General features: G+C 53.4%; 1 protein-coding gene across 1 annotated transcript; it reads right to left on the minus strand.

Moving 5' to 3' along the window:
• Positions 1–7,774: 7,774 nt before the first annotated feature.
• LOC115602941 (serine/threonine-protein kinase pim-1-like) lies at positions 7,775–12,540 on the minus strand. Its single transcript, XM_030474392.1, has 7 exons — positions 12,517–12,540; positions 11,868–12,000; positions 11,408–11,436; positions 9,168–9,218; positions 8,529–8,893; positions 8,178–8,339; positions 7,775–7,943 (listed from the first exon to the last, which is right to left on the minus strand). Exons 1-7 carry the CDS (start codon positions 12,538–12,540, stop codon positions 7,790–7,792), a joined length of 918 nt encoding a protein of 305 aa, XP_030330252.1. The 3' UTR covers positions 7,775–7,789.
• Between the last annotated feature and the right edge of the window lie 1,225 nt (positions 12,541–13,765).

Genomic DNA, 13,765 nt, shown 5'->3' on the forward strand with positions numbered 1-13,765 from the left:
AGAGCTTGTGTCCACATGGTAGCAGCTGCCTGGGACAGTAGGTTTCTCAATGCTCTGCTGCACACAGCCAATACATTTTCACTACCCGTCTGCCGAGGCAATGCTCTGGAGCAGTTCTTCTGTGAAATCCCCCAGATCCTCAAGCTCTCCTTCTCACATTCCTACCTCAGGGAAATTTGTCTTCTTGTGCTTGGTACCTGGTCAGCACTAGTCTGTTTTTTTTCATTGTGGGGTACTATGTGCAGATGTTCAGGGCTGTGCTGTGGATCCCCTCTGAGCAGGGACACCACAAAGACTTTTCCACGTGCCTCCCTCACCTGGCCATGGACTCAGTGTTTATTAGCACTGCCATCTTTGCCTACCTGAAGCCTGCTTCCATCTCCTCCCCATCCCTGTATCTGGTAGTGGCATTGCTGTACTTGGTGGTGCCTCCAGTAGTGAAACCCCTTATCTACAGTCTGAGGTACCAGGAGCTCATGGATGCTCTGAGGAAGCTGGTGAGTGGATGTTTTTCTCCAAAGGGCTCCCAGCATAGGTCATGACAGGCCAAATCTGTCTTTCCTGCTTTACAGTTAGGGGTCTTTTCCACTTGTGATGTTGTTGTCTTCAAAGACAATGTTCATCCCGGTTTATTTCAGAATCTGTCTGCCTTGTCTAACCTACTTTCTTTGTGTCAATGGCAGGGGTTTTCTCCTAATATTTAAGGGTAATAAATGATCCTGCAGCAACTTCTTCTCTGTGATTTGTTCTCACATAGCGAAAATGAAGGCGAATGAAATGAGCTTTCTGGCTGCTCCAGCTCTGGGATGGCTTGCTTTGTGCCTGAGCAGGAAGAGCTCTTTGAAGATCCAAAGGGGCGGGGCTGTTGCTCTTGCGTGGGGAGATGGGATGGCATGGAGGGGCTGCAGAGGTCTCAGGGCGTGCTGGGGAGGAGAGCAGGTTACACAGGTGTCCCTGCAGGGGATTCACCTGCACTGGCACAGGCTGGGGCTGCCTGGCTTGGGAGCAGCCCATGGCAATTTGGTCTGGGTGGGCAGGAGCTGGGCGGGAAGGCAGCGGTGTGCCCTGGCAGGCAAGGGAGAGAGTAGCCGCATCCTGGGCTTGTATGCCAGGAGTACAGCCAGGGAGAACAAGGGAAGGGATGCCCCCGGAATGCTCCATCCACGGTTTCAGATCCCCAATTCCAGAATACCTGTTGGCAAGCAGGTAGGTGGTTTTACGCAACAGGCCTCAGGACAGACAAGGTACTGGACACGTTGCCTGTAGGGAGATGCTGGCGGGAAGCTGGGCTTGTCCAAGCCCGCCAGAAGGGAAGGCTGATGGGGACCTGAGATCTTGGGAAGGGAAGGCTGTCGGGGACTGGCTGCCTGTAACAGCAAGGAGGACATGGAGAATACAGAGCCAGGCTCCTCACCATGGTGCCTGGTGGGAGGACAAAAGGCAATGGGGGATAGCGACAGAGGAGAGGTTCAGCCAGGACATATGGAAGCCTTGCTCCCCGTGATTTCTGGCAAGTGCTGCATCAGGTCACCCAGAAGAGGCTGTGCAGTCTCTGGCCTTGGGTTTCCAACTGGGACGGAATCAAGCCTTGAACCACTTGCTCTGACCCTGTTTTATGACAGGTTGGACTTGAGACCTCTTGGGGTCCCTTCCAAACTCTGTTCCCTTACGATCCTACAATGATGGGCTTATGAAGGGCCACAAAGATGCCCCAGGGACTGGCGGGTACATCTCCACGAAGAGAGGCTGAGAGAGCTGAGGGTGTTCAGCCTGGAGAAGAGAAGGCTCCAGGGACACCTTATTAAGTCCATACATAAATAGGGCCTACAAGAAATCTGGAGAGGGGCTTTTTACGAGAGTGTGCAGTGATAGGACAAGGGGGAATGGCTTTAAGCTGAAAGAGGGGGGATTTATATCAGACTTTAGGAAGAAACTCTTCCCTGTGAGGATAGTGGAAACACAGGCACAGGGTGCACAGAGAATCTGTGGCTGCTTCACTCCTGGCAGTGTTCAAGGCCATTGTTGGAAACTGGGGCTTGGAGCAACCTGTTCTAGTGGACCACTTTATAGCTCTCCAATAGCACTCAGAAAAACCTGTGAACACATCAATCAAAACCCCAACCCAAACCACCCCAAAAAACCCGATGGACACCCTGTGCATTCCCAGAGCACCCAAAACACCGCTGGGGTCCCCAAATTCCTCATGTCCTTGTCTCCTGTCTGCCGTGATGCTGTGGCCTAAATCAAACCCTAAGCCCTAGCCCTAAACCCTATCCCTGACTGAAATCCCTGTTCCTGACCCTAACTCTAACCCTCACTCATTTGTGTAAGTTATAACGCAATGTAATTAAAATTATTACACATTATAATAATAGAAAGTGTTACATATCTGTATTACTATTATAAATTACACACTTTGATATAAAAGCTTTTCAACCCTGTTGGCCCATGACACCTCAGTCCATAGAAACTGGGGGAGTCACCCAGAAGGGACGGGTCACAGCTCAAGTCGGTCTTGGTGTCACTCAGCGGGTGCTGAGCAATTTTATTGGGCATCACTGCTGGCTATTGGTGTTTTCTTTCCCCTTTTGTTTCCATATCTCTCCCCCTTTTGTTTCCATTATTCTTAAGAACAAGAATACTAATAATACATTGTGCTTGATTTCAGTTTCTGAACTGTTCTCGTCACCACCTGTGGGTTTTACATTGTTCCCATTCTCCTCCCCATCCCACCCGCTTGCTGAGTTCCCGGCTGGCTTTAAACACTCACCCTGGCCTGGTCCCTTTGCTGTGGCAGCAGGGGCTGGATGTTTGCACTCTTGGAGCTCGACTCTTTCTATGGTCACGGAGCTGGAAGTAGCATAACTGGTTCAGGAAGGGCAGCTCGCGAGTGTTGCTGGGATTGGGCCAGTGATGGCCATAGGGCAGGGCGAGGCCCAGCAAAGCTCCTTTCCTGGCACTCTTGGCTGTGGGAGGCACAGGGCTCCCCGCGGGCCATTGCCGCAGTCAGGATTCAGAGGTGTGGCCAGAGGCCCCACCAGATCCTTCCCACCTTCCGCAATGCCCTGTGGGCTTCTGGGCTGTGCCTGCCGCCTGCGCCTGGCCAGGGCCTTTTGTCCACCTTCGCAGTAAGGCCATTGCAGAGCCCTCAGCACGGAGCACTGGAGCCTTCCTCGCAATGGCCCGGCGTGGCATGAGCTACTTCCTACCAGAGCCCACTCCGCGCTACCCCTCCTAGGACTTCCGGCACATGCCCAGGTAAATGGCTTCCGCAGGTTGTTGTTGGAGCCTAAGGCAGGTCCCATCTTGTGTTGGCGTCCCAGTTCACTAGCTACCAAGCAGCTGCACCTGTCCTAAGGGGCATGCTCCTACCCTGACAACTTCTCAGCACCTCTCACACCAGCAGCTCCTGCACACACAAGGCTCCTGCTTCGCCCCCAGCACCTCTGCAGCCAGAGCTGAGCTCCAAGCACATCAACAAGCCCAGGGCCTCCTCCTCACCTCTCCCCTGCTCCTCCAGCTGGGATGGCACCAGCACATCTCCTGGCAGCTTCTCCTGCCTTTAGAGCACACACCCACAATGTGTTTCAAGCGAACACTAAACTAGGATTGAAAAGTCAAAGAACACGTACCTGGATGCGCAGGGCAGCCGGGTGAGATGCAGCGTCCTGAGGGAGGGGTCTCCTTTGCACTTGCTACTGCAGGGATCTCACTCCTTAATTAGCCCACGCTCACTGTGGGGGCCCCCATCACAATGGGCTTCTCCACAGTGACTGCCACGGCTTTGTGATGGCTGCAGCATCATGCCCGTAGCCACTGGGCACTCAGGGGTGCTCCGGGAGTCACTCCAGAGCAGGGCTTCCCTCTTCACCATGAGAGGGACAGGACAAGCCAGGTCCCTTATCCCGAGGCTAGCTGCAGGGTGTGAATGTGGGTGTGCAGCCAGCGCTGTCCTTGCTAGCAGGGTCCCTGCACCCCAGGGGCTGTGTGCCGGGGCAGGGATTCTGCCGCCTGCCAGGGTCAGCACTCAGCCTGCCTGGGAGCTTCCCATGGCACTGGGGAAGAAGCTGGGGGGGAGGATTGACCCGAGCTGGGCAGCCGAAGGGCCCTGCTGCTGTAGAGAGGGTGCTGTGTGGGTCAGTGTTACTCACAGCTCCAGGTCACCCCAGAACATTTCCAAGGGGACTTTCCACCGGGAAGCTCAAGGCAGGGGTTTCTATAAAGACAAGGAGCATTTCTGAGCCTGTGTTCTCAGATTCCAATATGTGATGAAATTTGGGGTAGAAATGAAAAGGAGCTCTCATGCTTGAACAAGTCTCTGAGAGTCCTGAGGTGCAACTTTGGGTGACGAGCAGGTCTGATAAGAGCATCCTGAAGTGCCTTCAGGCACTTCTCTGCCTATGGACAGCACCAGCATCATCCATCGGGCTTGGTCTGACCTCCCCTTCTCCACCTGCAAACAGGAACATGTGCCCAGGCAGTTCCCTTAAACCAGGCAGGTTTGTAGAGGGCCAAGGTGAGTGCAGAGCTTCACATGAGGTCTGTGAGCACTCACAGGGAAAGACATGGGAGAGGGAAACACCTCCCAGCAGGAAAATCTACAGGTAGCAGGGATATGATCTGGGAACGGGAGAATCCTAAACCCAGAACTGCTGTGCCAGGGAGAATTCAGAACTATCTGTGTGAGCCCTTTTATGCAGAGCCCTTCCTCTGAGCAAGCCCTCTTGGCTCCTCTCCCACTCAGCGCAGCTTTGCCCTCAGGGCTGGGGGTCTAAGGCGTGACCGCCCTCCCCTGCAGGCAGAGCTCCTGCAGAGCCGTGTTGCTTGCCACCCTACCTGCTGCCTCTGGGCTCCAGTGCTACCCTCCATTGTGCCTCTGGATAGACCTGGCCTCCCTTGGCTCACTGCAGGGTGGAAGGGTGAGGTGTGGTGGGTGCTGTGACGGTTGAAGACCTGGCCTCTGCTTTTTCTTTTATCCTGGGACCTACCTCACTGTTCTGTGGCCTCGAGCCAGCCTCCAGCTAGTCACTCCCCATTCTCCCCCCAGCACATTTAGGTCTGCGCCACAATCCATCCACCCAATCGATTCGGTTAACGAGTTGGTGAATTATTCTTTCATGGATTAATGCATTTGTGAATTAATCTTTTTATTCCTTCTCCCGTTTCTTTCTTTTTACTGAATTTGGTTTTGGGGTTTTCAAAGCCTTTTCTTTTTAATTTTTTATTTTTTTACTCATTCATTTTTTAATCCATACATTCATTTTTTTATCTATGTATCTATGTATCTATGTGTCTATCTTTGTATGTGTATATCTATGTATCGATGTATCTATGTAATTACGTCTCTATCTATCTATCGCCCTCCCTCCGCAGCAATTGCCCACTGGCTCCCCCCCGCCCCATTCCCCTCTACCTCCCTCCCGTCCCCGTGGGAAGGCTTCTGTGTAAAGAAACACGCACGCACCCCATTTCTTTTTGTATTCTCCTTCCCTTTCTCTCTCAGGTTCTGCTCTCGGTCTCGGTCTCCAGGTCCCTCCCTCCTGCTCTCCTTTACCATCCGCCTTCCTTTGATCCTGTTTCTCGTGGCCGGGAGCCTGCCCGTCTCTCCCGTGCGGCAATATTGCGGCTCTGCCGTTGGAGACGGGGCCTGGCGGGTGTGGGGGGTGTCGGGGCCGAGCGCAATCATAGAATCATAAAATAGTTAGGGTTGGAAAGGACCTTAAGATCATCTAGTTCCAACCCCCCTGCCATGGACAGGGAAACCTCGCACTAAACCATTTGGTCCAAGGCTCTGTCCAACCTCGCCTTGAACACCGCCAGGGATGGAGCATCCACAACCTCCCCCTGGGCAACCCTTTCCAGTGCCTCACCACCCTCACTGTAAAGAACTTCTTCCTTATATCTAATCTAAACTTCCCTTGTTTAAGTTTGAACCCATTACCCCTTGTCCTACCACTGCAGTCCCTAAGGAAGAGTCCTTCCCCAGCATCCTTATAGACCCCCTTCAGATACTGGAAGGCTGCTATGAGGTCTCCACGCAGCCTTCTCTTCTCCGGGCTGAACAGCCCCAAGTCTCTCAGCCTGTCTTCCTACGAGAGGTGCTCCCGCCCTCTTGTCATCCTCGTGGCCCTCCTCTGGACTCGCTCCAACAGCTCCATGTCCTTTTTGTGTTGAGGACACCAGAAATGTACGCAATACTCCAGGTGAGATCCCACGAGAGCAGAGTAGAGGGGCAGGATCACCTCCTTTGACCTGCTGGTCATGCTTCTTTCGATGCAGCCCAGGATACGGGGGGTTTCTGGGCTGCAAACTCACACTGCCAGCTCATGATAAGCTTCTCATCAACTAACAACCCCAAGTCCTTCTTTGTAGGGCTGCTCTGAATCTCTTCTCCGCCCAACCTGTAGCAGGGCCTGCGATTGCCCCGACCCAGGTGTAGGACCTTACACTTGGCTTGGTTAAACTTCATAAGGTTGGCATCGGCCCACCTCACAAGCCTGTCAAGGTCCATCTGGATGGCATCCCTTCCCTCCAGCATTATCAACCGAACCACACAGCTTAGTGTCATCAGCAAATTTGCTGAGGGCGCACTCAATCCCACTGTCCATGTCGTCCACAAAGGTGTTGAACAGGACCGGTCCCAACACATATCCCTAAGGGACACCACTCGTTACAGGTTTCCAACTGGACATCGAGCCATTTACAGCAACTCTTTCCGTGCGGCCATTGAGCCAGTTTTTTATCAACCGAGTGGTCCATCTATCAAATTGATGTCTCTCCAATTTAGAGACAAGGATGTCATGCGGGACAGTGTCGAACGCTTTGCACAAGTCCAGGTACGACTGGGCGCGCGGGCTGGGCAGCGCCGGCTGCAAAAGAGAAGGTGGCAGTGCAACCACCAGTGGAACAAACCCAGCTCATGTCTGTCTGCGGGGGCAGGCGGAACCCCCCGAGAGGCTCCTGGACCGACAGTCCTCCGCAGTCCCAGCCATTACGCGTGTGTGTGCGTGGGTTTGTGCATGTGTCGATGGGGTTGGAGTAGCAGCAGTGTGTGTCGCAGATACTGGAGTAGCTGCATTGCTGTGGCTGGCACTGATGTAGCTGCTCTGCTTGTTGCAGTGGTTGGAATAGCTGCAATGTTTATGCCTGTTGTTCGTATGTAGCAGCTGCAGTGCCTGTCACTGGGGTTATAGAAGCTGCAGAGTTTGGGTCTAGGGTTGTAGTAGCTGTTGTGTTTTTTGCTGTGGTTGGAATAACAGCAGAGCCTGTTGCTGTGGTTGGAATAGCCCCAGTGCTTGTGGCTGGTGTTGAAGAAGCTGCATTTTCTGTTGTTCCGCCATCGCATCATGTCTCTGCTCCTCTGGCTTCCTGTGTGCCTCCTCACTGCAGAGCATGAGAGACTGAATCAGTCTTGCTCAGGGTAAGTGCTACTGAGCAACAACTAAACCATGGGTGTGTTACCAGCGTTATCCTCAGACTAAAGCCCACCCTCAGCACTGCCCCAGCTACAGGGAGGAGAATGAACTCTCGTGGGGTGTGCTTCTGACACCTAATGCCCTTCACAGACCCCAGAAACCAACCCCTGCAACACCCCCAAAACCTGCACCAGTCCCCAGAGAACACCCAATCCCGCAAAAAAAAACCCAGTCTTACAGAACTCCAAAAACCCCAAAACCCCCAAAGCCACCACCTCTCCGCAAAAACCACAAAGACACCCAAAACCCCCAAACCTCCCAAAAACCACGCACCTCCCAAAAAGCACCTCAGACTTCCTTGCCCAGCTGCTGGCTCAGGCTGTGCTGGTGGAGGGTGGCTGTCTCCTGGGGCAGGAGGATCTTTGCAGCCAAGGGTGGTTGAACATGTCCTCCAGCGATGGTCTGTCACAAGCGCGCATGGACAAGCACCACCTGATGAGGTGCTGGCATTCTGGGGAGAACCTGCTGCTCAGTTGCAGGAGGCTCCTGCCCACCTTGTGCCAGCGTCCGCAGCACCAAGGCCTGGGTGTGCTCAGAGCAGCACCCAAACCTCCCGCTCCATGATCCGTTTTGGAGGAGAGCAGAATGGCAGGACATGTGCCACCTCCTCCAGCTGACCAAGGCAGATCAGCTGACACCCCGCAAAACACATTCTCCCCCTGCTGTTGCGAAGCCAGTTACCCACCGGCAGAGGTCTGGCACCGGAAGAAAAGCTGCCCGTGGATGATGTCCTTGCAGTGCCGGAAGGGGACGACCCCGCAAACCATCTCATACAGCAGCACACCCAAGGACCAGATCACCGCCGGACGGCCGTGGTACCAGTGGTAGCGGAACCACTCTGGTGGGTAGTACACAGATGTTCCAACAAGAGGATACAGGTGCAGCTCATCAGGCGGGTGCTGCCAGCTCCCAGATCCTCACCCGAGCATCCCTGGGGATGTGGGCCTACGGATGGGAGACACACTCAGTGTGACCCACCACCCCGTTCCCAGCACGTGACTCTTGTTCACAAACTGCCCGGTCCTGGAATCACCCTTGGCTGTGGGCTCACTGCTAAATTTGGTGTACACCGCGACCCTGAGGAGGGTGCTGCAACGGAAGTCAGTGAGCTTGACTTCTCCAGTGGCCAGGTTGAGAATGATGGTTTTGGGCTTGATGTCTCGGTGCAAGACACTGCAGCCATGGCAGGGCCGCACAGCCACCAGCACCTGCATGAAAATGCCCCGCGCCAGATCCTCGGGCAAGAACCTCCACTCTTCGATGAAGCCAGAGAGATCCTGCGATGGGTCTGGACGCTCCAGCACCAACAGGAAGCAGTCGGGCAGCTCAAACCAATCGAAGAGCTGGATGATGGCACTGCAGCCGGAGCGCACCTTCCTCATCATTGCTATCTCCATTGGAATGCCAGTGCCACTGGGCTGCAGGGGGACCACGATGTTGTCAGTGGGGCTGATGCTGCACCGGGTGTCCTGTGCCTCCTTGGCTGGGATGCTCTGATGCCTTCCTGCCTGGCCCCACTGTTCCCAGGTGCCTCCCCTCCCCCCAGGGATGCTCTGGTGCCCCCCTGCCCATACTCACCATTACAGGGCACGCCCTGCCCGGGACACTCCAAACCTGCTCCCCTCGCGGTGTCCCGGTTTCCCCTCTCTGGCCCTACTGCCTGCCCTGCCCCGCGCTATCCCACAAGCTCACCCACTCTCCCCATGAGGAGATTCGCTCCCGAGCCGCGAGTTTGATCGCCACCTGCAAGCCAAGGGCAGCGTTGGGCTGATTTGCTGGTTTCAGCTATAGCAGTCATTTTTCTCCTCCACACACAGTGCAGTGCTGTGTTTTTTAACTTTCAGCCTGGGAACAACGCTGATAACACCGATGATTTTAGTTGTTGCTAAGTAATGTTTACTCTGACCAAGCACTTTCTCAGTCTCATGCTTTGCCAGGGAGCAGGGGAAGCTGGGAGGAAGCAGAGACAGGACACCTGACCCAAACTAGCAAAGGGGTACTCCATACCACAGCACACCATGCCCTGTATATAAACCGGGGGGAGTTACCCGGAAGGCGAGATCACTGCTCGGGTCGGGCTGGGTAACGGTCGGCGGGTGTTGAGCAAAGGTATCCTCTCCCCTTGTTATTTCCCTTATCATTATTATCATTGGTGGTAGCAGTAGCGGTTTTGTATTATACCTTAGTTGCGGGACTGCTCTTATTTCAACCCGTGGGAGTTACATTCTTACGAATCTCCTCCCCATCACTCCGGGAGCGAGGGGAGGAAAAAGGAGGGAGTGAGCGAGGGGCTGCGTGGTTCCGAGTTACCGGCTGGGCTCAAACCATGACATCTTCTTAGCCCGTACTCTCTAGAGCATAACCAGAGCGCCTAGGGACTATTGTATGTAGGTGAGTTATGTGACAACCTGGCAAGGCAGAAATCTAGATGGACAACTGATTGGCTGTTGGTCTGGTGCATTGGATTGGGTTGGGTTGTTGGTATTTGTTTTGTTTGGTTGGGTTTTGATGTGGTTTGTTCTGTTTTTTTTTTTTTTGATGGGGACTTTGGGGTTTTGGTGGTTTTTTTCCACTTCCCCCCCCTCCCGGAGATACCCTCTCCCTGGGAGGGGGATTTGACCGGGTAGAGGGGTTGTGCAGCGTAGGTTTTGGTTACTGGGTTGGAGTGGCGGGACAGGACCCGACTTTGTGTGCACAGCGGGGGGGTGTGCTTTGGAGGTCGAGGTTATTCCCCCGCATCGTCACATCACTCGCCCTCGTTCCCTGTCATTGAGGCTGGGTTTGGTTGACGCTGAAATACAGCAGCTGATGCGGATGGGGTTCTGCAGACACCGCAGCCCACGCCCACCCCCCGCGGTGCGCGCAAGCACAAAAGCATGCACACCCATGAACACACACGTGCACAAACACAAACACACGCACACATACATGCACACAGCACTTGCCTCAGCCTATGGGAAAAACGTTTCCGAATGTCCTGGCTGAACCTCTGCCCTTTCACTATCCCCCATTGCCTTTTGTCCTCCCACCAGGCACCATGGTGAGGAGCCTGGCTCTGGATTCTCCATGTCCTCCTTGCTGTTACAGGCAGCCAGTCCCCGACAGCCTTCCCCTCCCAAGATCTGTGGTGCCCGTCAGCCTTCCCTTCTCCGAGCTGGACAAGCCCAGATCCCCCAGCCTCTCCCCACAGGCAATGTGCTCCAGTCCCTGCCTGTCCTGAGGGCCCGTTGCTAAACCCGCTCCTGCTTGCCAATAGCGTTCCCGAATTGGGGATCTGAAACCTGGATGGAGTATTCCGGAGCATTCCTTCCCTTGTTCTCCTGCCATGCTGCTGGCTATACAGCCTGGGAAGCTGCTGTCCTCCCTTGCTGCCAGGGCACACGCTGCCTCCTGCCCAGCTCCTGCCCACCCAGACCTTTGCCATGGGCTGCTCCCAGCCAGGCAGCCCCAGCCTGTGCCAGTGCAGGTGAGTCCCCTGCAGGGGCAGGAACTGGCTTTTTTCCCTCTGGGATCTCTTGGGGCTCCTGCCAATACGTATTCTCCTCCTCCTGGAGCCCCTTCATTGAGCAGAGGCCTTGGCGAATGTTTCAGTAAAGTCTCAACTGAAGAAGGTATCGAGTTCCTCAGTACCAACATCAGTGTCTTCTGCTTCACATTTGCCACATCTTACCTAGGAACATAGAACACATGCCTAGAAAGTCAAAGGCAAACAGTACAGCTCTTTGCCCTGGACTTCCTAGGCAAGGATGAGGATGGAAGCCTCACAGCCTGGCTGCGAGGGTCAGCTGTGTGACCTCTGCTCCCACATGAGCACCTTGCCCTGCTCCATCCCCTCCAGCCCATTTCACTGGACTACTCAAGAACATGCTCAGCTTCAGACAATAAGTTTTGTGCTGAGCAGGGACCAGCCTGTTCACCCCTTTGCAGTATACCCTGAAGATCACCCAGCTAACGTTAGATCCTGGAGATGCGAATTCTGAGAGCAAATGCAGACCCACCTGCAGCTGAAGGCTAAATAGTCATCTACAGGGAAGTTAACCATGACGAAGATTTATCTGCACATTTTCTGAGCAAAAGGGTTACAGCACATAAAATGCTTGTTCGCCAGGTTTTTGTAGGAAGATTTTCAAATCTCTTACCTTGTGGGCAATCTCAATCCATCCCTTGGTGCCTTGCTACACTCATCACGCAGGTCTGGACGATCCTCTTTCAGGACACTTTTGCTATATGGCATTTTGCTCTCTTCAGGTAGCTCAGAGTACGAGGAGTTTCATTGGCACACAGCTCTGCTCAGCACGTGTGTCTTGGCTCGAAGATATGCTCAGTGACTCTGAACGCTGGCCTAACGCAACAGACTTGTTTTCTGCAACGGGCCCTCCACACATCTCCCACCTTCAGATGCGATTGTGCCTTCCTCTTGAGATCCTGTTTCTTCTCGTTTTTCACTGTTGTCCTCAAGGGTGCCGGCCTGAATTGTTACTGGCAGGTCTGGAAGTTCTTGTGAGAGATCCAGCCTCTCATCAGTCTGACAGAGAAGAGAGGGCAACCGTGACACTGTTGAGAGCAGGGAGGTTGAGGTTTCATTCTTTTGTGCATTTCTCTTCCAGCAAGGGAAGAAGACTTTGAGGAAAACATGGTTCTCTTTGGGGTGCTGAATCCTCCCCAGGCGCTTCTTCCTGCTGCTCTTCTGGGGCCATTGCTTGTTCGTCTTGATAGGCTGCCTGCCTTTTTAGATGATAATAGATCCACGAGCAGCCAAGAAGTGCCAGCGTTCCAGGTATGGCATTTGGGATGAAATTCCACGAGTGTACAGACATTTTAGAGAGCCTCAGCAAATGTATCTAGAAGAAGAAACAGAAAACATGTTACAATAGTCACAGGGAAGGGAACAGGAAGACTCCAGTTTCATAAATGCCTTGAGGTATTTCTAGTAGCATGAACAGGCTTGTTTTCCCGCTGCTCTTTAAATTCAAGTCTCTACTCTACCAGCAGACCACACAAGATTCTTACCTAAGACCATGGATCTCTAGACATTTCTCACCATTACAGTCATCAGTTTCACCATTCTTCCCCTTTACCCTCAGAACAATTTCACCTTCTTTCTCCTGCCTCCCCTTTGCAGGCCAGTACTACACACAGGGACAGCATCCAGCACTGCAGTTTCTCCACCAGCAGGCTGGGTTCACATCACAGCTGGACCACAGGCATCCCAAGGAGCAGCCTTGATGCACTGCAGGTCTCCCCAGTTCTCCACTTGAAAGGCAGCATGCAATTCCCGAGGGCTCCACAGGCAGACAACACGTGCTTCTCTGGAACATAACTCCTCACTGAAGGGGAAGGGCTTGGCAAATGTTCTCCCCGCAGCGTTGCAAGAGGCTGGTGGGCAGGCACACGACACAAGTCTGAAGTTCAGTAGGAGCCCAACAGCAGCACGCAGCTCCTCCGGTTACTTTTATACACACAGTGGATAAATTCCTCAACAAAGAGCAACTACAGCCTGAGGAAGCAAGTGTCTCCCAATGACCACATGTCCCTCTAAAATATTTCACAGCAGCGAAGGTGGGAAATATGCTGTAACACCTTTAGAATTGCGGTATGGACCTAGCAAAAGCAGCAAGAAGAGAGAAACCGCTCCTCAGGAAACCAGCTCCAAAGCCTGTTCTACATGAAATTTACTATGTTGACAGCTGCTCCTCCTCTGGCTTTCTAGTGTTAAAAGCTGTCTCTTTTACTTCAGAAAGCGTGTGAACCCTTTCCTGCCCGGACTCATGTCCCAGTCATACTCCCCATCCACACGCCTCCCCTGGGTTATATGAGGCAGGGCTGACAGGCCTTTTCCTTCAGGAAAGCCTACAGCTGGCATAAAGAGCTAAACAGCTCCCCACATCCCCAGATCAGCCCCCTGCTTTAATCACTCTCAGTTGCTATTTTCGCTGGGCAGGAATTCAAGCAAAACAGCACGTGTCTGACAATGCTTACACACAATAGGCTTTTCTCCAAAAGGACCCCAAGACCTCTGCCAATGAGCAACGAAGAGAAAGATTGTTCTCAGGAGATAGCAAAGCCCTAGAAATGGGACCCACCCCCTGGAAAAGAGTATGAGTGGTTCCTCTTTACAAGTAGACATTTCTCAGAAACGACAATTCCTCAGACAAGACAAGGCAGCCTATCGACTGTGCTTTGTCTGTCTCCAGCAGTAAAACACTTTTACTATCAGAGCAAGCATTCTGAACATAGCTTCCAGATACCTCTCTCCTTTGGGGCCTCCATTTTCACCAGCAGCTGATTCC

The sequence above is a fragment of the Strigops habroptila genome, unplaced genomic scaffold (genome assembly GCF_004027225.2).
Source record: "Strigops habroptila isolate Jane unplaced genomic scaffold, bStrHab1.2.pri NW_022045587.1_ctg1, whole genome shotgun sequence".
Lineage (NCBI taxonomy): Eukaryota > Metazoa > Chordata > Aves > Psittaciformes > Psittacidae > Strigops > Strigops habroptila.